Source organism: Plutella xylostella, chromosome 29 (assembly GCF_932276165.1).
Source record: "Plutella xylostella chromosome 29, ilPluXylo3.1, whole genome shotgun sequence".
NCBI classification, from domain to species: domain Eukaryota; kingdom Metazoa; phylum Arthropoda; class Insecta; order Lepidoptera; family Plutellidae; genus Plutella; species Plutella xylostella.
The window spans coordinates 9,659,915-9,685,786 of NC_064009.1; the positions used below are offsets into that span (position 1 = coordinate 9,659,915).

General features: G+C 37.0%; 2 protein-coding genes across 3 annotated transcripts; one reads left to right on the forward strand and one right to left on the reverse strand.

The window, feature by feature from the left end:
• The first annotated feature begins 8,632 nt into the window (after positions 1–8,632).
• LOC105398497 (cysteine sulfinic acid decarboxylase) lies at positions 8,633–12,852 on the forward strand. Its single transcript, XM_011570616.3, has 4 exons — positions 8,633–8,984; positions 9,396–9,689; positions 11,277–11,644; positions 12,066–12,852. Exons 1-4 carry the CDS (start codon positions 8,724–8,726, stop codon positions 12,667–12,669), a joined length of 1,527 nt encoding a protein of 508 aa, XP_011568918.3. The 5' UTR covers positions 8,633–8,723; the 3' UTR covers positions 12,670–12,852.
• Positions 12,853–13,997: 1,145 nt separating this feature from the next.
• Positions 13,998–21,301, reverse strand: LOC105398496 (multiple C2 and transmembrane domain-containing protein). 2 transcript variants are annotated; one of them, XM_011570614.3, is made up of 14 exons: positions 20,826–21,301; positions 19,943–20,141; positions 19,617–19,759; positions 19,305–19,445; positions 19,012–19,201; positions 18,514–18,692; positions 18,225–18,429; positions 17,679–17,824; positions 16,625–16,776; positions 16,418–16,485; positions 15,772–15,878; positions 15,143–15,252; positions 14,433–14,530; positions 13,998–14,167 (listed from the first exon to the last, which is right to left on the reverse strand). In XM_011570614.3, the coding sequence occupies exons 1-14, from the start codon at positions 21,245–21,247 to the stop codon at positions 14,117–14,119; spliced, it is 2,211 nt and encodes a 736-aa protein (XP_011568916.3). In that variant the 5' UTR covers positions 21,248–21,301; the 3' UTR covers positions 13,998–14,116. The 2 variants fall into 2 exon arrangements, with proteins under 2 accessions (XP_011568916.3, XP_011568915.3); XM_011570613.3 differs by having other exon boundaries at positions 19,617–19,762.
• Positions 21,302–25,872: the final 4,571 nt, after the last annotated feature.

The window sequence follows — 25,872 nt, forward strand, 5'->3', positions numbered from 1 at the left end:
GCCTCCCGAATGATAGCGGAGACCTTATCCGTTACGCCAACACGACTAATATACTTTGTGTAGTTAAGTACTTACTCGACCCAGGTATACCTAGGTATACTTCTAACGGACCTAGACAATGACTTTGCATCGACGTCAATGCCAGATATTCAAATGACCAGCCAATTAACAGGGGCAGCTTTGATTGGGTATTATCCAATTTAGTTTATTGAAAGAGTGGATGCGTATAAATTTAGTTTTTCTATCACGTGTTCCCTGTTGTATTGATAAATGTCATTACTAAATTGAGGAAAGTACCTATACCTAGTAGGTAGGTACACTGTTGTATCTAAACCTACGTTTATTATGGTATAGGAATTTCCACTATTTCCTCAACTTGAATGGCATTCCCAGTTCACAAAACCGCTAGAAAAATGAAGGAAACCCAATTTACCTCTAAATTCCGTACGTTAATAGTAAGTAAGTAAGTACCTAGTTACCTACACATCGCGAAAGTATGGATCACCACCCATGAAAGTAGAGTTTTACTTAAATTGCAGTCCTCAGCTGTGAAACTAACATTAGGTTAAGTTCTATTAATTTAGACATTAGTTAGGTACATACTTAGTACTTTGTTCTAATCAATCTACCTCATTCGTAGTATGTCCTTGCCTCGTAGATTGCAGTTTTTGCAGTTTGCAGTTGAGTAGCCAAGTAATAAAGGCTGGACCGGCCTTCGATACACTATAATTAGCGGAAAATATATTTGAGTGCATTGCTTCTGAGCCATGGTGAAGGGAATTCTATCAGTGGGGTTAGCAAGACCGAACATTAACAGCTCACCTGTCAAGCATCTATCAGACCCATAAAAGTTATGGATTGTTAAATTGTTAATGTGTCGGTCGTGGTACGGAAGCAGTAGGTAGGTATATACACCGTTAATCTAATTGCAATTGAAATGAGATAATTAATAGGTGTGTGAAGTTAGCAGCCTAAAGTTAGCAGCCTTTGAATAGCCGACCAAATTAAGATGGTCACTTCAGTCATTGCATACTTTATCAATTAAAACACGTAAAAAGCCCCAAAACATTGGAATAACAATGCTAGGTATTCATATAAACACTATAATATGTTCTAAAATAAATAAATACTAAAAAATACGAAGTTTACTTACCGACGCCCCTGTTGGTTAATGGATATTTTGTATGGGGGCACCAAGATGGCATAGACCTGCCAGCATCTCACCTGGTTTATTATGTGTGTTGACTCATTAGAAAACACTGACAGAAGTTTCATCAACATTGAAACGGTATAGCAGGTGTCCAGGAGCCACTTTCTGACAGATTTTGGGTAAAAATTGACAATATTTTACGAATATTCAAGTTTGCAGGTGGAACCTGAAGGAATTCAGCTGCAAATGATAGTTCATATGAAAGATATTATTTATACCTAGAAACGGTTTTCAGCAATTTCAGATTAAATGACTTTTGGTGAATATTCAAGGGGAACATCAGAAAATAAAAGTTAGCAGCCCAAGATTGACATTTTGTATGGGGGCACCAAGATGCCATAGACCTGCCAGCATCTCACCTGGTTTATTATGTGTGATGACTCATTATAAAACACTGACTGAAGTTTCATCAACATTGAAACGGTATAGCAGGTGTCCAGCAGCCACTTTCTGACAGATTTTGGGTAAAAATTGACAATATTTCACGAATATTCAAGTTTGCAGGTGGAACCTGAAGGAATTCAGCTGCAAATGATATTCATATGAAAGATATTATTTATACCTAGAAACGGTTTTCAGCAATTTCAGATTAAATGACTTTTGGTGAATATTCAAGGGGAACATCAGAAAATAAAAGTTAGCAGCCCAAGATTACCATTTTGTATGGGGGCACCAAGATGCCATAGACCTGCCAGCATCTCACCTGGTTTATTATGTGTGTTGACTCATTAGAAAACACTGACTGAAGTTTCATCAACATTGAAACGGTATAGCAGGTGTCCAGGAGCCACTTTCTGACAGATTTTGGGTAAAAATTGACAATATTTCACGAATATTCAAGTTTGCAGGTGGAACCTGAAGGAATTCAGCTGCAAATGATAGTTCATATGAAAGATATTATTTATACCTAGAAACGGTTTTCAGCAATTTCAGATTAAATGACTTTTGGTGAATATTCAAGGGGAACATCAGAAAATAAAAGTTAGCAGCCCAAGATTGACATTTTGTATGGGGGCACCAAGATGCCATAGACCTGCCAGCATCTCACCTGGTTTATTATGTGTGATGACTCATTATAAAACACTGACTGAAGTTTCATCAACATTGAAACGGTATAGCAGGTGTCCAGCAGCCACTTTCTGACAGATTTTGGGTAAAAATTGACAATGTTTCACGAATATTCAAGTTTGCAGGTGGAACCTGAAGGAATTCAGCTGCAAATGATAGTTCATATGAAAGATATTATTTATACCTAGAAACGGTTTTCAGCAAATTCAGATTAAATGACTTTTGGTGAATATTCAAGGGGAACATCAGAAAATAAAAGTTAGCAGCCCAAGATTACCATTTTGTATGGGGGCACCAAGATGCCTTCATTGGAAGGAGACCCGTGCCCTAGCAGTGGGGACGTAATGGGTCGTGACTCGTGACTCCTTCAGGTTCCACCGGCAAACAAGATTATTCGTGAAATATTGTGATTTTTTACCCAAAATCTGTCAGAAATCGGCTCCTGGACACCTGCTATACCGTTTCAATGTTGATGAAACTTCTGTCAGTGTTTTATAATGAGTCAACACACATAATAAACCAGGTGAGATGCTGGCAGGTCTATGGCATCTTGGTGCCCCCATACAAAATGTCAATCTTGGGCTGCTAACTTTTATTTTCTGATCTTCCCCTTGAATATTCACCAAAAGTCATTTAATCTGAAATTGCTGAAAACCGTTTCTAGGTATTAATAATACCTTCTATATGAACTATCAATTGCAGCTAAATTCCTTCAGGTTCCACCTGCAAACTTGAATATTCGTGAAATATTGTGAATTTTTACCCAAAATTTGTCAGAAAGTGGCTCCTGGACACCTGCTATACCGTTTCAATGTTGATGAAACTTCTGTCAGTGTTTTCTAATGAGTCAACACACATTATAAACTAGGTGAGATGCTGGCAGGTCTATGGCATCTTGGTGCCCCCATACAAAATGGTAATCTTGGGCTGCTAACTTTTATTTTCTGATCTTCCCCTTGAATATTCACCAAAAGTCATTTAATCTGAAATTGCTGAAAACCGTTTCTAGGTATAAATAATATCTTTCATATGAACTATCATTTGCAGCTGAATTCCTTCAGGTTCCACCTGCAAACTTGAATATTCGTGAAATATTGTCAATTTTTACCCAAAATCTGTCAGAAAGTGGCTCCTGGACACCTGCTATACCGTTTCAATGTTGATGAAACTTCTGTCAGTGTTTTCTAATGAGTCAACACACATTATAAACCAGGTGAGATGCTGGCAGGTCTATGGCATCTTGGTGCCCCCATACAAAATGGTAATCTTGGGCTGCTAACTTTTATTTTCTGATCTTCCCCTTGAATATTCACCAAAAGTCATTTAATCTGAAATTGCTGAAAACCGTTTCTAGGTATAAATAATATCTTTCATATGAATATCATTTGCAGCTGAATTCCTTCAGTTTCCACCTGCAAACTTGAATATTCGTGAAATATTGTCAATTTTTCACTTAAAATCTGTTAGAAAGTGGCTCCTGGACACCTGCTATACCGTTTCAATGTTGATGAAACTTCTGTCAGTGTTTTATAATGAGTCAACACACATAATAAACCAGGTGAGATGCTGGCAGGTCTATGGCATCTTGGTGCCCCCATACAAAATGGTAATCTTGGGCTGCTAACTTTTATTTTCTGATGTTCCCCTTGAATATTCACCAAAAGTCATTTAATCTGAAATTGCTGAAAACCGTTTCTAGGTATAAATAATACCTTTTATATTAACTATCATTTGCAGCTGATTTCCTTCATGTTCCACCTGCAAACTTGATTATTCGTGAAATATTGTGATTTTTTACCCAAAATCTGTCAGAAATCGGCTCCTGGACACCTGCTATACCGTTTCAATGTTGATGAAACTTCTGTCAGTGTTTTTTAATGAGTCAACACACATTATAAACTAGGTGAGATGCTGGCAGGTCTATGGCATCTTGGTGCCCCCATACAAAATGGTAATCTTGGGCTGCTAACTTTTATTTTCTGATCTTCCCCTTGAATATTCACCAAAAGTCATTTAATCTGAAATTGCTGAAAACCGTTTCTAGGTATAAATAATACCTTTCATATGAACTATCATTTGAAGCTGAATTCCTTCAGGTTCCACCTGCAAACTTGAATATTCGTGAAATATTGTGAATTTTTACCAAAAATCTGTCAGAAAGTGGCTCCTGGACACCTGCTATACCGTTTCAATGTTGATGAAACTTCTGTCAGTGTTTTCTAATGAGTCAAGACACATAATAAACCAGGTGAGATGCTGGCAGGTCTATGGCATCTTGGTGCCCCCATACAAAATGGTAATCTTGGGCTGCTAACTTTTATTTTCTGATGTTCCCCTTGAATATTCACCAAAAGTCATTTAATCTGAATTTGCTGAAAACCGTTTCTAGGTATAAATAATATCTTTCATATGAACTATCATTTGCAGCTGAATTCCTTCAGGTTCCACCTGCAAACTTGAATATTCGTGAAACATTGTCAATTTTTACCCAAAATCTGTCAGAAAGTGGCTGCTGGACACCTGCTATACCGTTTCAATGTTGATGAAACTTCTGTCAGTGTTTTATAATGAGTCATCACACATAATAAACCAGGTGAGATGCTGGCAGGTCTATGGCATCTTGGTGCCCCCATACAAAATGGTAATCTTGGGCTGCTAACTTTTATTTTCTGATGTTCCCCTTGAATATTCACCAAAAGTCATTTAATCTGAAATTGCTGAAAACCGTTTCTAGGTATAAATAATATCTTTCATATGAACTATCATTTGCAGCTGAATTCCTTCAGGTTCCACCTGCAAACTTGAATATTCGTGAAACATTGTCAATTTTTACCCAAAATCTGTCAGAAAGTGGCTGCTGGACACCTGCTATACCGTTTCAATGTTGATGAAACTTCAGTCAGTGTTTTATAATGAGTCATCACACATAATAAACCAGGTGAGATGCTGGCAGGTCTATGGCATCTTGGTGCCCCCATACAAAATGGTAATCTTGGGCTGCTAACTTTTATTTTCTGATGTTCCCCTTGAATATTCACCAAAAGTCATTTAATCTGAAATTGCTGAAAACCGTTTCTAGGTATTAATAATACCTTTCATATGAACTATAATTTGCAGCTGATTTTCTTCAGGTTCCACCTGCAAACTTGATTATTCGTGAAATATTGTGAATTTTTACGCAAAATCTGTCAGAAACTGGCTCCTGGTCACCTGCTATACCGTTTCAATGTTGATGAAACTTCTGTCAGTGTTTTATAATGAGTCAACACACATTATAAACCAGGTGAGATGCTGGCAGGTCTATGGCATCTTGGTGCCCCCATACAAAATGGTAATCTTGGGCTGCTAACTTTTATTTTCTGATCTTCCCCTTGAATATTCACCAAAAGTCATTTAATCTGAAATTGCTGAAAACCGTTTCTAGGTATAAATAATATCTTTCATATGAACTATCATTTGCAGCTGAATTCCTTCAGGTTCCACCTGCAAACTTGAATATTCGTGAAATATTGTGAATTTTTACCAAAAATCTGTCAGAAAGTGGCTCCTGGACACCTGCTATACCGTTTCAATGTTGATGAAACTTCTGTCAGTGTTTTCTAATGAGTCAAGACACATAATAAACCAGGTGAGATGCTGGCAGGTCTATGGCATCTTGGTGCCCCCATACAAAATGGTAATCTTGGGCTGCTAACTTTTATTTTCTGATGTTCCCCTTGAATATTCACCAAAAGTCATTTAATCTGAAATTGCTGAAAACCGTTTCTAGGTATTAATAATACCTTTCATATGAACTATAATTTGCAGCTGATTTTCTTCAGGTTCCACCTGCAAACTTGATTATTCGTGAAATATTGTGAATTTTTACGCAAAATCTGTCAGAAACTGGCTCCTGGTCACCTGCTATACCGTTTCAATGTTGATGAAACTTCTGTCAGTGTTTTATAATGAGTCAACACACATTATAAACCAGGTGAGATGCTGGCAGGTCTATGGCATCTTGGTGCCCCCATACAAAATGGTAATCTTGGGCTGCTAACTTTTATTTTCTGATCTTCCCCTTGAATATTCACCAAAAGTCATTTAATCTGAAATTGCTGAAAACAGTTTCTAGGTATAAATAATACCTTTCATATGAACTATCATTTGAAGCTGAATTCCTTCAGGTTCCACCTGCAAACTTCAATATTCGTGAAATATTGTGAATTTTTACCCAAAATCTGTCAGAAAGTGGCTCCTGGACACCTGCTATACCGTTTCAATGTTGATGAAACTTCTGTCAGTGTTTTCTAATGAGTCAACACACATAATAAACCAGGTGAGATGCTGGCAGGTCTATGGCATCTTAGTGCCCCCATACAAAATATCCATTAACCAAGAAGGGCATCAGTAAGTAAACTTCGTATTTTTTAGTATTTATTTATTTTAGAAAATATTATAGTGTTTATATGAATACCTAGCATTGTTATTCCAATGTTTTTGGGGCTTTCTACGTGTTGTAATGGATAAAGTATGCAATGACTGAAGTGAACATCTTAATTTGGTCGGCTATTCAAAGGCTGCTAACTTTAGGCTGCTAACTTCACGCAGGTATAATTAATTTGTGTTACATCGACACTAAAGAATTAAGTTGCAAGAAGAAAAAACTCAGCCGCGCAGCAACGTATGCATTCACTATAGGTGTGTTAATTGTTTCCTACCCTGAGTACCTACTGAGTACCCTACCCCAGAATGTGTTTCTTTGAAGTCAGATCTACTAAGAATGGAGCGATTGTTGGCATGGTTTATTGCGTGATGATAGTTTGGAGCTTTGGAAGCTGGAGGGAGATAATTGATATACCTACTTAAATGCATATTAGTAAAGTATTATTATATTTTTTATCCCGGAAATCTCAGGCTAAAACTTTTGATGGCAAAGCACAGATTGTGTGTCCTGAAAGTTGAGTATTATGTAATATAGAAGACAGTTTTCATCATGAACCCTTGACCACGACACGATACAGATAGTTATGGCCTTGATAATCCTAATTATAGGTAGTTAAGGTACCTACCTACATACCTACCAGAACGGTGATCTATTAAATCCGCCCACGTACCTATCAGCCAAAAGCCCAAGTTGTTGTACCAATAGAAATTGACTTTTACCTTCCTCAAATATCAAACTCATATAAAAATAATGCGTCTTTGGTAAGGTAAGCCACATGATCCATGGTCGACGCTGACTTGCGTGTACCACCAGTCTTCCTTCATACTCTATGATGGCCCCTGCCCCCATACAATCTATTACATACGCTACATACATAATCTAAGTATTTAACTAATATCATATTAAACTGAAAATAAGTCGATGTTTTCCTGAACATTCGACTGAGCATTGCTTCCGTTTCATTAAACAGTTTCGTGATAAAATCTTGTCGAACCAGATGCACAGTTTCGAAAATAATCTTAAGGTTTATGCCTACGTAAAAATAGAAAACTAGTTTTATGCTGCACTTAACACCGGTAATACACGTCACTTTTGAAAATTAACTTCCGTACACTTAATTAAGTTAAAATTAAAATCGATTGCTCCTTATTATTAGACCCCAGCAGCTTCTATTTTTCGATAATTTTTCAATCTGTACCCTGTCTTACTTATCAACGTTCCTACAACTTGTATGAAAACGAATGTGATGTTAATGCGATAAGGTTTCAACTCTGCTACAGAATTCCGTCAGACATGTTGGCGCCAGCAGCCATATATTTCAACCGAAGTAAAAGTAGTTTGCCCGAGAATTGGTTTCTGCTTCCGAAATGAGTTTTGTAATTGTGACCCTAACTTTACAAACTTATATCAATTTTATAACTGCGACTAACCTTGGTGTACAAGGTATTAAGTAATAGGTGGTCGGGGGGGTTTTAGAATTCAAAACAGTTTATAGACTTCTCTTATTGAGTGTATTAAGTATCTATTAATTATAAACTAAAACACATGCAATGTAAATTAAATGTTGGCCCAAAGTTCGTTTGTTGATTCGGTACCATAATGAATTAATGTGGGCATATCAGATGGTACTTGATGTCTTAAAATTTGGTCAACATTACAATACCTACCAAACATCGACAAAAATGGATAGTCTCTATCGATATACCTAATCGCACTCTAATTCTATCCATAGCTGAAGTATAATGTCTCAATGTAAATATATACCCCTTAATCAGAGAAAGGTTAAAAAAAAATGCAGTTGCATCAGCATGTCCCTACCAAAACTTGCTATGTTGTCCGTACCCGTTAGATTAGCTCCTGCACGTTTGTTTACGTTCAATAAATCGCCAATTTGCTACCTTAATAAATAGATGGCAATGAGTATTTAAGAAGGTTACGGGCAGGCTGGCCGCTTATTGCGTGCGCGGGCTCGGCGGCCGTCGACTGTTTACTTTTCGCACGAAACAGTTAGCAGTGAGAATGCCGGCCGATTCTACTCTCCTAGTAGAGACGAAGGAGAGAGAGCAAGAGATGTACCAGAGCATAGCGGAGAGATCGAAGCACGAAGATTTCATCCGTCGCGCCGCTGATCTACTGGTAGAAAGGGTGGTGTTCGCCCGCGCCAATAGGACTTCTAAGGTGGTGGAATGGGCAACCCCTGATGAGATCAAGAAGGCGATAGATCTCCAGCCCAGAGACAGTCCGGTCACTCATGAGGAGTTACTGAAAATTATGGCTGATGTGAGTTTGAGTTGCTTTGTTTTAGGAAGTGTTTTCCTGGTGACTGGTTGGTTGGGTCTGGTGGGATTCCCGTGATTTAAGTGTTTGAAGTGCTCTACTGTATTTGTATAACTATGATTCAACTTTTACACATTTTAAATTATGCTGTATGAATAAGTTTTCCTCAATTATTGGAGTAATTGGCATTTTCTACGTTCCAATAGAATACCCAATCAGTGCACTGTTGCATTTGCATATCAGATTCACCAACTTGACACCCAATCCTTCATAATTACCAAAAGGTTCTAATTTGCCTCCAAAATCCTTCAATGTCTTTCAGGCACAAACTCCATCATATAAACAGTCAATACCATGCATTACCACAATCAGCACACTGTAAAAAACATTATAATTATCTACCAATAATTTCAGGTAGCCCGTTACTCAGTCAACACCGCTCATCCATACTTCGTGAACCAGCTATTCTCGGCGGTAGACCCGTATGGCCTGGTAGCACAATGGCTGACCGACGCGTTGAACCCTAGTGTGTACACCTTCGAAGTGGCTCCAGTCTTCACGCTGATGGAAGAGGAAGTCCTGAGGGAGATGAGGAAATTCGTCGGCTGGTCGAACGGGGACGGCGATGGGATATTCTGCCCTGGAGGGTCCATAGCCAATGGATACGCTATCAGTTGTGCACGGTTCTTCTTTTATCCAGAGACTAAGGTAAGTTAGCTTTAATGATTTATTACCTGTATTGATTTTAGAAGTACAAACTGTACTTAAGTACCTTCTTAAATACGTGAAACTTTAATACGTTCTTAAATTAATTAATACCTACGTTTAATGTAAATAACGATATTTTTTCTTACGTTATTAATTTATTTGTTGGTACGAGGATTTGTTGCTGAGGACGAGCTTTTTCATTTTGCATTCAAAAGCACATTTATGATCAAATTAATATAGTACCTAGTTAAACAACACATTTATAATATTTGTTATTTAACTCTGGTATCTATAGTACTTCCCTCATAGTCATATTCAACATAGGCAAGTATTGTACTTTGGCAAGATCGTTTAGGTACAAATTTGAAATCGAAAGTGTATTTGTCAACACATTTTAACATAAAAAATAATGATCTACGTGTTAGATAAATAATTAAGTAAATAGCGAGTCATTAAGCTTAATTGTCGTTTGCTCGGTAGAATGGTTAATAATTGGCTTAAGGAAGGCCTGTAGCCTTAACCTCAATTTCTACTGAAACAGTGTCCATCTTCGTCCTTAATGACTGAAAATTCTCACCAAGTAATCTTTTTGTGTGTAAATTCTTAATATGGTGAAGTGTACAAACTAATGAAGTCGCTTAATACTTACCTAAAGAATACATTTGCAAATAATATAAAAAAATATTATTCAAACAAAAAAAGGAAAAGAATACATAATTTTCAGAGGTGTTTTGTGAATAATTATGAAACAAAATATTATGTGAAACATTGTAAACAAACATATTTTCCGTAAGACAGCAATTAAATTATACTTACTTTTAGGTAGGTACCTCAGAGTCAATGAACTCATGATTCATTTAATCGTTTAATTAATCCGCAACATAAAACCAAATAAATAACATTATTCTCGTAAAAGGCTTACCAACATCGATTGTAAATCAGGTTTGCTTGAAGACCTTGCTTCGTCAAAAATCGTATCAAATTAAAATGTAACCGGCAGTCATAGATAATCTGGCTTAGGCTTGGATGCAACAAAGAGGTTGATAGAATAGATAAAGACTGCATGGTAGGAAGCGGTCGTTACCTTCACCCCGATACAAGGCGAAGAGCGCTCGCGTGCAATCTACACCCGATCTAAACCTTGGCTGATAAAGAAATAAAAAGGTTTTGTTTCTATTTTCTTAGTGGCCAGTCCGAATTAGAATTTTCGAAATGTTTGTGGCATTTGAAGTTTTCGATTCACAGTCACAGTGTGTGTGGATTTCTGTTTTAGAAATTAAGTAGTTTTTGAAAATAGAAACCGATACTGCTGGACTAACTAACTACGATAAATGGTCGGTAGTGGCTGGATGAGGAAGTCAGAAGAGTGTTGTTATGGTTGCTATTACTCTCTATCCAGCTATAGACGTATGTAGGTAGAGTATGAGGTAAAAGTACTGTTCTTAATACACTAGATTTGAAATACATTTCATGAAAAGTTTTATTACAGCTTTGACCCTACAAAAGAGCACGATCGCAGATTCCAGGGTAGCATAATTAGTTTCGGGAGTGCAACTTTTAAATTAATTAGGGCAAATTGTTTTGCAGAGCAAAGGAGTCTACGCCGTGCCGAAGTTGACCCTGTTCACTTCCGAACTAGCTCACTACTCCACTAAGAAACTAGCAACTTTCATGGGCATCGGGACTGACAACTGCAAGTTGGTGAAAGCGGACGCTTTGGGAAAAATGGACGTGCAAGATTTGGAATCGAAGATAATCGACGCGATCGAAGACGGTGCGACTCCGTTTCTGGTGACGGCCACAGCTGGTACGACAGTTTACGGTGCGTTTGATCCTCTGAGGCCGATATCTGCGTTGTGCAAGAAGTACAACCTCTGGCTACACGTGGACGCGGCGTGGGGGGGCGGGGCCTTGATGTCGCGACAGCACAGACATCTTCTCAATGGGATCGAACTGTGAGTATAATTGACCTTATGGTTTTAATCATCTGAATCCTAATTGAATATTCAATTGAATCAATTTATTAACTCTCATTCAGAATTGATTAATTACTAATATTGCTATTTGTTACTAGCAGTTTCGCTCAATCTCTGGATATAAAGTTACTAATGTGTTAATCCAGAGTGTTATAGCTTCTTACATACCAAATTTCAGCATTTTTTTCCGTGTAATTACTCTTACACGTAACAAATACCCATCCACCCATACTTTTAAAGTCACAGTTATAATATTAGTACGACAATACATAGGTACGGTCATGTGCAGAGAAACCTGACCCCCCTCTCATAGTAACAATGCTTCTGAGAAGGTTCAGATTTCTCCGCCTTATACTGTACTTAGCCTTATGATAAACACCATGTTTCTCTCCTATGTCAGCGCGGACTCAGTGACCTGGAACCCTCACAAGCTGCTGGCGGCTCCGCAGCAGTGCTCCACCTTCCTCACCCGCCACCCCCGCGTCCTCACCTCCGCGCACTCCGCCGAGGCGCAGTACCTCTTCCAGAAGGACAAGTTCTATGACACAGAGTACGACACCGGCGACAAACACATCCAGTGTGGCCGCAGAGCCGACGTCCTTAAGTTCTGGTTCATGTGGAAAGCTAAGGGCACAGACGGCTTCGAGAAACATATCGACCGCCTGTTTGAGAACGCGCAATTCTTCACCAGCCATATTAAACATAGGGAAGGATTCAAACTGGTTCTGGAAAAGCCTGAATGCACTAATATCATGTTCTGGTATGTTCCGACCAGTCTGCGAGGTTGTGAAAGTGAACCGGACTACAAAGAAAGACTGCACAAGGTTGCCCCTAAAATAAAAGAGCGAATGATCAAGGAAGGAAGCATGATGGTCACGTATCAACCTCAAGGGGACTTGGTCAACTTTTTCCGCATCGTATTCCAGAATTCTGCTCTAGATCACAAAGATATGGTGTACTTCGCGAACGAGATTGAGCGGCTCGGCAAAGATATAGTCGTTTGATTCGCACTGTGATTTCGTAATTCTAAGTCTGTGATTAATTTTATGATTAATATATTGTATATAAAGTAAATTATCCTTGATGAAGAGACCGGTGTGGTCGGCTGCACGACCTTGCATATAATGTTGAATTTAATCGAAACTATTACTTCTTTTATGTTAGATTCAATAAAACTATTTAAATTACTACATTGTTTACCACCTTGTCCTAGTTTTACCTATTAGTGTAATTTAAACTAAGACTTATAATAACTCTAATTAACTTTACTGTTGACAAAAACGACTGTCCCAAATCAACCAAAATTGAATACAAATAACACAAACCCCATATTATTACACTCACGCGCAATGAAAAAGTTCCACTAACAAAATGTCGACGCCAAATAAACCCTATTTTTGTAAACATTTCATTGAAAATTTGAACATCTGATGCGCTGTAAAGTACTTCAATATTATAGAAGGTGTCATCAATTGTTATTGGAACTTTTTAATTGCTCGCGAGTGTATTACCCTTAGCACACAATAGCATGTAGGTACCTTATAAATCCTAACTAATATTATAAATGCGAAAGTAACTGTGTCTGTCTGTCTGTCTGTCTGTCTGTTACTCTTTCACGCCAAAACTACTGAACGGATTTGAATGAAATTTGGTATACATACGGTCTAGACCCTGGGAAAAAACATAGGCTACTTTTTATCCCGGAATTCCCACGGGAAAACTTTTTAAGGCGAAGCGAAGCGCGCGGGAACAGCTATTACATTATACATTATGTGGAACTAATTGTTAGCCCAGCGGACAAGTACTAAGCATGGTTGCATCGGTAAGACGGATCGTTCCCTTGTTAACATTGGTCGCAAATTACACGCAGCGGCGGCGTATTGGCAGCCACTAATAAACAGACAGTCATCAATCAAGATTAATAGTTCTACTGGGCGATCGATGGAGCCTGAAAATTTACTTCCCATGTCCTAAATGATAATTAAGATGTTGGTATTGTGGTAATTAATGGGCTATGTCTAGCAGAAGTTCACTGATCGGTGGATGATATACACTCACGACCAATGAAAAATTCCTAACCAAATAGCCCCAATTTTTTCAAAATATTGAAGTTAAATTTTGAACACAACATTTACGTTTTTAGTTGGTAATATTCTGTTAAAATATAGGTACTTCAATATTCCAGCCGGCTTCACGAAGATAGCCTTTTCAGTTTAGAAGTAATTTGGTGATATGTTACTGGACCTATTTCATTGTTCGCGAGTGTATTATGTTACTTCTGGATTGAACGGAGATCTAGTTGCATTTCCGAATATGTCAATAAAACATCAAGTTTAGTGATTTAAATAAGGAAATGGTTTAATTAACAAAGTACAAAAAAGAACTAATTAGTAAAATAATAAAAGCAGATCAAACGAAACTCTTAACAGCTAATTAATGACGCACTCGAAATTAAATTATTATTTCTTCTGATTTTTCAAGAGCCAACTCCTGGCACTTCAGCTGAAAAAATATAAGTAGGTAATTAAAAAATAATGAAGGTGGTGAAAGCATTAGCAGAACACCCTTAAATATGTATATTAATTAGACTGTTATTCTTTCAGATAAACACTACGTGGAAAGCAACGTTTTTTATTTAATAATGTTTTAAATGTTTACTTAATTTAATCCTCTTGCTTGTGCCTAACCCAGAAGTCATAGCAAGCATGAGAGTAAGTGTAAGTATATTTTGTTGACAATATTTGAACGGATTTTGATAGGATCTTACCAAAACATCGTCATGCGGGACGCGGGAGATTAGATCCAACACTTCATTGTTTGGTTCCCTATGTGGCTGCAGAATTTTTCGTGTATACTTGCGGATGCCTGAAGAAAAGGAAAACATGTATTTCATAAAAAATATGGAGTGCGGTTTCTTCAGAAAACCTTATTGCTGTAAATTTTTAGGGAGTCGAATTTTATTCTCATGAGAATAAATAGAATGTTATACGCTATGACCTTCTGAACAACCCCTTTATTTCATACGTCACTCAAGGATGCTTCTTTCATGAACCCTTAGATTAACAATATACGAACAAGATTGTGTGTCACATACACAAACAAAGCTCCCTCCGTCCTCCATCATTTGACGACCGAATGGCGTAGTGGTTAGTGACCCTGACTACTGAGCCGAAGGTCCCGGGTTCGATTCCCGGCTGGGGCAGATATTTGTTTAAAGACAGATATTTGTACTCGGGTTGATATTTATATTTAGTATCTATCTATGTATGTATTTGTGTAGATATATCAGCTGTCCGACACCCATAACACAGGTTCTGCCTAGCTTGGGGTCGGATGGCCGTGTGTGAGATGTCCCCACATATTTATATTTATATATTTATATCTTGTTCGTATATTTTTAATCTAAGCTTTTTAATCTAATACGGCTATTTACCTATTTTTAAATAAGACTTGGGTAAAAAATAATGTGAGACTTACTCCACGCCATCAGAATGTACTCAATTGGTACAAGGTAGAGCACCAGGGCGATCACCAATAGCAGAAATATTGCTAAGTAGCTCAGATAAGGCACCGTGAAATTGAACAGGCTGAAAAAACAAGGTACAGATCAGTTAAAATAAGTAAGTGGTGACATAATATAGTTGATACGAGGGTAGAAAGGTTTTCACTCTTGTCAGGTAAGCATTAGAAAGTGGAAAGATTATTAGACTGAACTAGAACGTCAGTGGCAGATGTAACTTATTCATTGCTCGTGAGTGTAATTAAACTTAATAAAATTCTATTATTAACAGACTTCGAAAAAAGGAGGAGGTTCTCAATTCGTTTGTATGTATTTTTTTATGTATGTTCATCGATTACTCAGTCATTTATGGATCGATTTTGATAATTCTTTTTTTGATGTATTGGTTTCACTTCCGGGGTGGTCCCATTTTTTTGTCTCAGATACTTAATTGACAAGTGCAAATGTCAAATAGTGAAATATTAGGTAATACCAAATTTGATTAAACTTGGCGTTTACACTTATCAATCTAGTAAGAATCTGAGACACAAGAGTCTTTTGACCTTTATTTTAATTAACTATTTATCAAACTTTATAGGTTGCTTACTTCTTGACTTGTTCGCCGAAACACGCGATATCTCCGATAAAGGACTGCACTGACTGCAGCATTTCCTGGAAGGAGTAAATCTTCTGTCTCAGAGAAGTTTTCTGTTCCTGAAACATAAAATGAAGCACCATAAAATTGTTTGTACGATCAAACTGTTTATTAATGTAGTCTTCCTCTTTAAATATCTTCCTTAAAAGTTGAATGCTTAACGGTAATAATTTATGGCGGCTGAGTGGTGAGGTGGTTAGTGACCCAGACTGCTAGGCCGAAGGTCCCGGGTTCGATTCCCGGCTGGGGCAGATATTTTTGTTTAAAGACAGATATTTGTACTCGGGTCTTGGGTGTTGATATTTAGGTATATTTAGTATGTATCTATCTATGTATTTGTCTAGATATATCAGTTGTCCGATACCCATAAGGTTCTGCCTAGCTTGGGGTCGGATGGCCGTGTGTGAGATGTCCCCACATATTTATATTTATTTATGATAACCTGACTAATAAGCAGGCTTTTTTCATGATAAATAGGGGAAATAAAGTTAATATTTTTTCTAGTATCGATAGGAATAAGTCAATCAATATGATGTTAAACTCGTACTTAAAAGAATGTTTCCTACTTGTAGTTTTGTTATTAAATTATATTACTGACCTTATCATTCTTAGAGTTTTCATCGTCTTCTTCGTCTAATCTATGTCCTTGGTACGGTTCGTACTGCCCTGAAAATATTTACAAAAGTAGTATTTAACTTCCAAATCTTCCAACCGATGACCAAACAGTTTGTTTTTATTTATCAGCAGAATAACGGATGAGTGTGGAAGTTGTACATTTTGTGAAATGTAATGAAGGAAAACTTACAGTTTACGAAGTAAAAGTTTGGTGGGCGATAGTAAACGAATGGTATCAAGAAGAAAAGTGGCAGCATCCACACTTTCAAGAAACAGCAACCTAACAGCCACACGACAAGGGCTATAAAATTCATTCGCTTGTCTTCCCATTCGAAGCAAGCTCTGAAAAAAATGTTTAGTGTTAATCAGCAAAGTTAGTAGTAAATACCTATCTATAATTATTATGCAGAAGATATTAGGGGCCGTCCATTAATCACGTGAGGTTGTTTTTCTCATTTTTTGACCCCCCCCCCTCTCCCCTGGTGATATTTGGTGAGGTTTGGGACCAACCCCCCCTCCCCCCCACTGGATCACGTGTATTTTTTTGGAAGTCTATGCAAAGCCTATTTTTGACTAGAAAAATTTTTGATAAGTAACGAAAATTGCGTTTTGAATTGAAAAACATTTATGTGTATTTGCAATTAAATTTTAATCCTATAAATTCTATCATGGTCATACTACTCATACTACAAATCGTTCAAATTTTTGCGCCGTTCAAAATCTCGGTTCAGAAATACCTAGCGCTTTTTGACAAAAAATTAATACACGTGATGTCTAACTAGACCCCCCCCTCCTCCCCCCTCGTGATGTTTCGTGAGGTTTTCCATACCCCCTCCCCCCCCCCCCCTTTGAGCCTCACGTGATTAATGGACGGCCCCTTATGGGGTTAATAGAATTTGGTAGTTCTGATAAATTTGTGATGCATACAGTTAGGATTTAGGACAAAATAATATATATTATCAAATTTCCTTTTAGGGTTAATTGTTTTTATTGCACAATATACACAAGTAATTATGTACAATCAGGAGGACTTAATGCTAAAAGCATTTTCTATGCCGCGGTTACTGATATCAGGATTTTGTTTTTCAGGATATTACACATAATATCATCATGACCATTGTTTGAATTCTGCAACAGTTGCAATTACATTGATAAATAAAGCCGTTTCTAAAATTTCAGTGATATGTACGAAATCGAAAAACCTCTTCCAATACAATAATAATGAGTTTTCGTTAACTCCTTACTTGATCAGTTGAAAGGTGCTGATATTCCATCTGACCACTTTCTTCGCTCGAGCTAGGTTCCTTTGAAACACATGACGGTCTAATTTCTCCTCTGCTTCAAGAAAACGAAGTTCTTTTGGATTGATTATACGGCGTGATGATTTGATCTGAAAATATAAAAGTAAGACAAAAATTGCTAATTAAATATCCAATATATAGGAATACTGACTGATAAAACTTATAATAGGAATACTGATAAGACGTCTCATTTATGGAATAATAAATATTTTAAGCACAAAGTAACCGCAGCTGATCTAAGACTTCGTTATCGACGTAGATAAACGTCACCATATGACGATTCGCCATAAATACAGTTCTGTGATACGAAACGCGCATAAACGATGGGCGTCGATAACGAACCCGTGTAAAAATAACACGCACTCACGCCTTGAACTAATGTACTCCCTTGCGGGGTAGGCAGAGGTGCATTGCTGCACCCACTTTTCGCCAGAGTGTTATGTTAGTCCCAATGTAATAAAAAAATAAAATAAAAAAAAAATAACTCACAAGATTCCATTGCAGACTCATCTCTATCAAAATTCTTGGATTGTCACCCTTAGCTCTATGTCTTTCACTATTATCCTTTAGCGCATACCACTTCTTCTCTCCATTTCTAATGCGAAGCAGTGGAATAGATATTCTTCCTATATTTTCTCCTTTCTTTTCATCGTGGACAGTGACTTCTAATAAGGAAGTTACGTCTTTAACTGTACTGAAATAAGTTATTAAGTAACTAACCATTTTTATAAGCCATTCACAAACAACTTATTATTTCCATAAACCATATTTCACTTACAAAGTAAACATTTTCATCCATTGTGGTTCATTGGTCTTATATTCAGTTGCAGTTTGGACTCGATCATTGTCTAACTGAAGAATGCAGTGGCATTCGTTGCTCACTAGACCCATTGCGCCGTAAACTACTACCGAAAGACATCCCACATCAGTGTAGTCCTCTTTAAAGTGATACCATTTCTGAAAAATAAAGTCATCATCATCATCATCAGCCTTCTATCGCCCACTGTTGGGTTCGTTATAGGCCTCCTTATTTGTACGCCAATTCTTCCAAAAAGAAAAATAAAGTACTTAGGTGCATTTGTGTGATTGCATTGTCTTACACCATGCGTTCGCGAGCTCGTGTGCTACTGGTTAACAGAAGAAAAAGAGGCAATCCCTTTACGTTACGGTCTTATGTGCGATGACCATAAATAATCCAATGAAATCGGATATTTTTCAATATTCAATTGAAATATCAAATGCTCTTGAATCGTTCTCTCAAATTATTTTAACTTACGTGTGTCTGTGCTATGTTTTCAACTTGTTTCATCGTGTCAATGTTTTCAACACTTTCAAATATACTTTCGTCGATTGTCGTGCCCGTAATTGTAAGTAGAACGAATATTGTAATGTCCGGTAGTTCATCTAATTTTATGTTAATTTTGTGTGTTTTTTCTTTTTCTACTTTTGACAAATCGTAATCGCATCTATAATAGCAAAAACAGAGCAAAGAAAAAATTACAAAACACAAATATTAATAGAGAAATGTGGCTATTAAGATTATTATTACACATATTAATATCAACATACCTTCCCAAGTATGTTTCTTTTTCCCAGAGAGAAATTTCGAGTACTTGTTCATCATACATACCGAGATTGAGCAACTCTCCCCATTTAACTACGGGGGTGTGGTTTTTAACAACTTTTGATTTATATTTCTCTAAGCCTAGTCTGAAAAGTATAATCATAAGTTAAGAAGACTACAACATCAGTTAGACTCAAAATTAATTTCATAGACAAGAAATGACATACGCCTTTATCTGAAGTAATACTGCATTTGCATTATTACGATTAAATTTAATTTATCATGGTGACTTTTAAAAGAAAGTAAATTCAAGTTACCTGAAGCGACATGATAAACTTCTTTTGAAATCTATACTTGTTTCTCTGAATCCTTTAGCCTCTATAAGCGCGACAGTCACTGTCGCTTTTTTATTTCTTTTCAGCTTTATCACATCACGTTTTGTAGTGCTGCTTAAGATGACCTGCTAATTGATAAAAAAACTAAATTAATAATCTTAATGCGTTACTGCTTATAAAAGTAATTTGGTTGGAAGCCATTTCTTTATGGCAATTGTGTTCGATATTGTCTTTATGTTAAAAGAAACATCGGTCAAAGATAACATAACTACTTATTGGTATCGCAAATACGTTAGGAGTTTATATACCTTTTCAATTTTCTCCTTCTCTTGTCGAGGTTCTTTCTTCTTTTTCTGAATGGCAGCATTTTTTGCCTTTTCCATACGTCTTTCTTTAGCAGCGTTTATTCTTGATCCGATGCGATCCCGAATCGAAATTTTAGGTGGAGTGGCGGGCGCCGGAGATAAGGAAATGACTTCAGCATTCTCTTTGCCTATCTCATTTAGTCTGTTCAAACAATGAAAATAATAAGTCAGAAAATACACGTACAGTAAAGGGGTAAAAAATGTGTTCGGATATGTTCACTGTACATGATATTATTATGGTGGTAGACGATTCTTGGCTAATGATGATGATGATAAATGATTAAGATATAATTATTTAAATAGTATCGATTATTAGAAAATTAGAATTTATGCAAGTGTGGTTTAACTGTTAAAAAAATAAATTTCCACATCAGAAAATTCTATTTCTATTCTATTCTATTTTCTGTGGGGGTAACAGTACCTGCACCTGGCTCTCTCGAATGGAACCTTTGTGCATATCCCCAAGGTCTAAACTGCCTTCCTAAGCTTGGACCATTTTTCCCACCATGTTGGTCCACTGCGGGTTGGTGGGTTCACATATCTAGATGTGCTAAATCTAGATATGCAGGTTTCCTCACGATGTTTTCCTTCACCGTAAGAGCGATGGTATACATTGTACTTAAATTCAGAAAAGAACTCATTGGTACATGTCAGCGTCGGGATTCGAACCCGCATCTCTGGCGTGAGAAGCGGGCGCTTACCCGACTGAGCTACCACCGCTCTCACACACATCAGAAAATAATACGATAAGAAAAAAAACTTATACTTAAAAGCTATTTAAATAATATAAAAGAGAATGTCAATAAATAGATAACAATATACTTACGAGTCTAAACTATTATTCCTGAAGTTGTCAGCAAAAAACACAGTATCTGATTTAGATTTGTACACCACACTGTAACTAGCTTCGTTAATATTCTGCAAGGATATACACCTCTGCCGTGCATTAAGCGAGGATGAGTCTTCATAGAACACATCTTGAATTTCAGCTTCCTCCACTAAAAGACTTTCCCGAGAAATTGGTCTTTGAACAACGTGTACTGTTTCCTCTTTCAAGTCGTTTTCAGTTTCTCGGAATTCATTATCAACTTTGACTATTTCGTCATCATCTACCATTAAGAATGAGTCAATAGATTTAGCTTTCTCCAGTCTTTTTTGCATTTCCTCATATTTGTTCTGAACACGTTTGTGAAAGTTGGGAAAATGCAGGGGTCCTAGACCGTTTTCTTCAGACACTTTTCCAGACATTTATTTGCACCAAACCGCACTGTGCTAATCTATAACATAAACTATTACTATCATAAACAGTTGTCGGGTATCTTATCAGAATTGTGATATTATTTATTGATTCTTTTGATAAGTAGATACCAATAAAGGAACTCAATATATAATCAATATGATAAAACTCTTAATTGAATGTTTATTCAGTGGTCAAGTTTTATAAATCGTGTGTCTTCCAGCCTTACCCAATGAGAGGATAGTATAACAATATGATTGTGTATAACCTTTTGCGATTCTTGAACTTGGGCTTGAACTTAAGTTTTAATCATTGTGCAAAAATATAAGTAAAAACGAAAATAATTTTGTAGGATAATAATTAATCTTATCGACAGTATAATGAGTTATTATCATTATCATAAAGGCTTGGCCAAAATAATATATCTAGATCTTGTAATTGTAGCAACCGCTTCGTTTGCATATCGATCGATAAATTACTGCAGTGACTGGAATTTATAATAATTATGTAATACTAGACGTAATATCCTATTATTATATCCATGTTTTGTAGAATGCATAGATTGGGACTGCCTAAACAATCTTTCTAAACATTTTACTTTCAAATTAGGACTGCTGACTATTGATTTTTTTAATTTCGTATCGGGTTAAATTTGAACCACAAGTAATCTTAGTAAATACAAGTGGCTCAGAGTAGCGTCCACTAAAGTGTAGGTACTCCGTTGGTCATTCAAAAAAATCTTTAAGAAACCTTATCCTGCTCAAGCTCTCAGGAAACCTATTCAGGATAAGTATTCAAAAAAGATAAAGAGAAAATTACTGAGAAAAAAGTAATTACCTGTTCTGAAATTGCCTGTTTTGTTCCCCCTAGGCTCTCGCGGCTGGATTTATTGTGGTAAAACAAGAACAGTAATTATAAGGCTTTTGTTTCTTTAAAAAAATACGCTCTTGCTTAACGGAAAATTCTGCGAGCCTTTTGCAGCGTGGGACTTTGGGACATGTATCTAAGTGTTGTAAATTCAGCATAATTATTGTAATACCAAGAAAAAGGATTATAATAATATTATGCTAGCAAAAAATCAGGTTTTTTCATAGAAAATCCTTTAAACTAGCTTTGGCGTAGCTAGGAGTAAAAGGCCATCGATCACGTAAAGGTCAACAATTTGATAGTTACAAGTAGGTAGATAATCAGTTTAGCAAGTACATACCTCTTCGCCCCACTTCCAGTTTGATAATTTTCGATTTCCAACGCCAGTCCATAAGTCTGCTTGATGAGTTATTTGACCACTGCCATTATCCCGTCCCGACCTTCGACCCTCGGCCTTCATCCCTCATTAACACATCTTAAAGCTATCTGCAAGGGAATGAGCAAATTGAAGCGACACATGCGCTATAGAGCCAAGGAAATGATAGAGTTGCACACTGTGTGCAGCAAATACCTAAGTAATCGTCGATTGATAGAAATAACATTCATACATACCTTCATACATAATATGCTCACGACTGTAATCCCCGAAGGGGTAGTCAGAGACGACTCACTAGCGAGTCACCCGCTTTTCGCTGTACATTTGTACTCGAGTCGGTCGCGAGCCGTATCGCCGTTATTGAATGAGTATAATGCATTGGAGTTGTCGGGTATGTGGGCAACTCGACTGTCAGATGTTTTCAAGCTGCCCGAAGGCCTCTGACTAGGCTTAACGACTGCTACCGAAGCAGCAACCGGGACCCACGGCTTAACGTGCCGTCCGAAGCACGGAAGAATGATAGAAACAATATAATATTAATGATAATGTCTCTTCCTCGCTGGACTGACCGAACCGAGTGCTCTTCTGTCTTCGTCTCCAAACCACTAACTTTAAATAAATAAATAAATATGTGGGGACATCTCACACACGGCCATCCGACCCCAAGCTAGGCAGAACCTGTGTTATGGGTGTCGGACAGCTGATATATCTACATAAATACAATAGATAGATAGATACTAAATATAAAAATCAACACCCAAGACCCGACACCCAAGACCCGAGTACAAATATCTGTCTTTAAACAAATATCTGCCCCAGCCGGCAATCGAACCCGGGACCTTCGGCATAGCAGTCAGGGCCACTAACCACTACGCCATTCGACCGTCACTTTATAATGGTCAACTAGTATAGATTTTCGACCTCAGACATAAAGTACCTACAAGAATTAAGAAGTGCGTATCGGAGATACTGAATTATAATTTCAGCTTGGACAGAATGAGCGGAGCTGGGACCTCTTCAGCACGAGTGTCTTAACTACACGTGATAATGAGTAAACCACATTTTTTTTCACATTCCTGCTTCCTGTCTACAAGCTGCTTAACTCTGCGTCCTGAAGGTCAGGGTGCTACGGGCAGCTGTAATGAAGTTCTGCCCTATTGACAAGGATCACGCCGCTCCGACGTAATGACAGTTTCATGGACGGGCAAAGATTACTTCACATACTTCATTTGTTTTAAGTATGGCCGCCGTGAATGTGTGTGTGTGAGGGGGCTGTGTCCATAGAACAACGCAAATTCGGGTGTACCCTCATCTGTGTAACTACTTAGGTTGGTTGTAAGAGCTCTTAGCGATAAGGCCGCCTATAGTTCATTGTTTATAAGTGAGTATTTTTTTATGTTTACACATTTGTATTTCTTGGCGTCATAGAACAACGTGAACTCGGTATTGGTGCAATATTATTGATGAAGTTTAGTATTTGACGTTAAAAAATTAGATAAACATATACTTTTAAAAAATGCTGGCCTCTCAGGCAAACGGCAGTAATTAATAATAATAAGAAAACAAATTACCTACGTTTGAAAACAAAACACGTCTAAATTTACTAATACAATAATAATTAAATAATAACCCTAACTAATTAGCGCAATCTTTGTTTTTGATTTTCCAAAAGCAGACAATCTTTGAAAAGGGCTGCTCTAATGAAGATTTATTCAGATTTATCCCCATTACTTCTAATTACAGTTTAAAATCGACGGGATGGCGCAGTGGGTAGTGACTGACTGCTGTGCAGAGGGTTCCGGATTTGATTCTCGACCAAGCCAACTTAGATATATTTTTGTTTGATCTGAATCTTGGGTGTTTATGTTGTGTTATAATCTCCTCCATCTATCAAATACTTATATCAAATGATAAGTGGTTAAGAAGTTATGAAAGAACAGATGAACATAATTATTACACATACTTACATACATACATACATACCGGTCAAAATCATAACCCTCCTTTTTGCTTCGCCGTAGTCGGGTAATAAGTGTACGACAAGGCTATTATTCGTAGGTATTAAATTTATGGTTCAGACAAGTAAAGTAGGGTCAACCATTCAAGTATAATGATATTTTTAATAATGCAATGCAAAGAATACAAAGTTTAAAAATAAAGTGAGCAACTAATTTCTAACCTTTCAATAAGAAAACTTAAATAACTTGGTCTTTGTAATAGCTAGAACTTTTGGGAGCATTTCTGAATCCATACAAAGAGCAAAGTCAAAAGTATTTGCGAACGTTCTTTAGATGAAAATAAAATAAAACTTTTATCTTCTGTTTCGGTTGAAAATGGCTTTTAAATGAGTTTCTGTAAGTAATATTATATTGAGGTGTTATAACATTTAAATGCATAACTATATTTAGTACATAGACAAAATAAATTAATGTTAGTCCTCACCTCGCAGTACTTATAATAATTGAATAGAAGCAGGTGGGTACCTATTATAGCTACTTGCTTTTTGCAAAATGCGAAGTTGATTTGATTGATTCATGAATGTGTAACAGTTGTACAATATTAGATTTTCAGAATGAGAAATTGAGTCACTATTTGTATATTTTTTTCCATAATATCTAAGCCGATATTATTTGGATACGTAGGTCTAAGTCTAAACGTACCTTAGTCACACAAAAGCTCCAACAAAATTATTCTCCGAATAACATTAGGTACTTACCCGTAATTCTCTGCATATTCGACCACGGCTTGCATAATTAATAAAACATCCCATTTAATTACCTCAACAACTGCAAACTGTGGTGGCTCTGTCTCATACATTATTCTGAGATCCCTGGGCTCAACTAATTTCTCTCCCTATCTTAGACTATCCATATACGAACAGGATGGTGGGTCACATACAAAAACAAAGCAAAGCTGACCGATTGTTGTTATTGTCAAACCGTTTTAACGTCAACCTAATGAAAACGGTTGTCAACCAATGAATAAAGTCGCAAACAAACTAATTCAAAATACACTCACAGGCAATGAAAAAGTTCTACTCACAAAATGCAGACACCAAACGACCCGAATTTATTCAAACATTTCACTTAAAAAATAATAATAAAAAATAATTGAACAAGATTTTACCATTTTTAGTTGCTTATATCCTGATGGTCTGTTGTTAAATGTACTTCGATGTTACAGAAGGCGTCATTAAGCTAGCCTTTTCCGTTTAGGAGTAATTTGGTGCTTTACTCAGTGGAACCTTTTCATTGCCCGTGAGTATATAAGCACAGTGGTAGAATTAGGGTTTTATCTGTCGAGACGTTCTTGTTCTCATTGACACTCCATCTTGTTCACATCATGTTAATCTAAGCTCCCCAGCTTATTCGGTTAGGTCGTCAACCTTTTAGG

Excerpts from the sequence above, each read along its gene's own strand:
- LOC105398497 (XM_011570616.3), top strand. The coding sequence starts at position 8,724 with ATGCCGGCCGATTCTACTCTCCTAGTAGAGACGAAGGAGAGAGAGCAA. Across the intron at positions 8,985-9,395 it reads TACTGAAAATTATGGCTGAT|GTAGCCCGTTACTCAGTCAA; the intron begins GTGAGTTTGAGT and ends CAATAATTTCAG. Across the intron at positions 9,690-11,276 it reads TCTTTTATCCAGAGACTAAG|AGCAAAGGAGTCTACGCCGT; the intron begins GTAAGTTAGCTT and ends ATTGTTTTGCAG.
- LOC105398496 (XM_011570613.3), bottom strand. The coding sequence starts at position 21,247 with ATGTCTGGAAAAGTGTCTGAAGAAAACGGTCTAGGACCCCTGCATTTT. Across the intron at positions 17,825-18,224 it reads TGAGTCTGCAATGGAATCTT|ATCAAATCATCACGCCGTAT; the intron begins GTGAGTTATTTT and ends TTATATTTTCAG. Across the intron at positions 14,168-14,432 it reads TCCCGCATGACGATGTTTTG|CTGAAGTGCCAGGAGTTGGC; the intron begins GTAAGATCCTAT and ends ATATTTTTTCAG.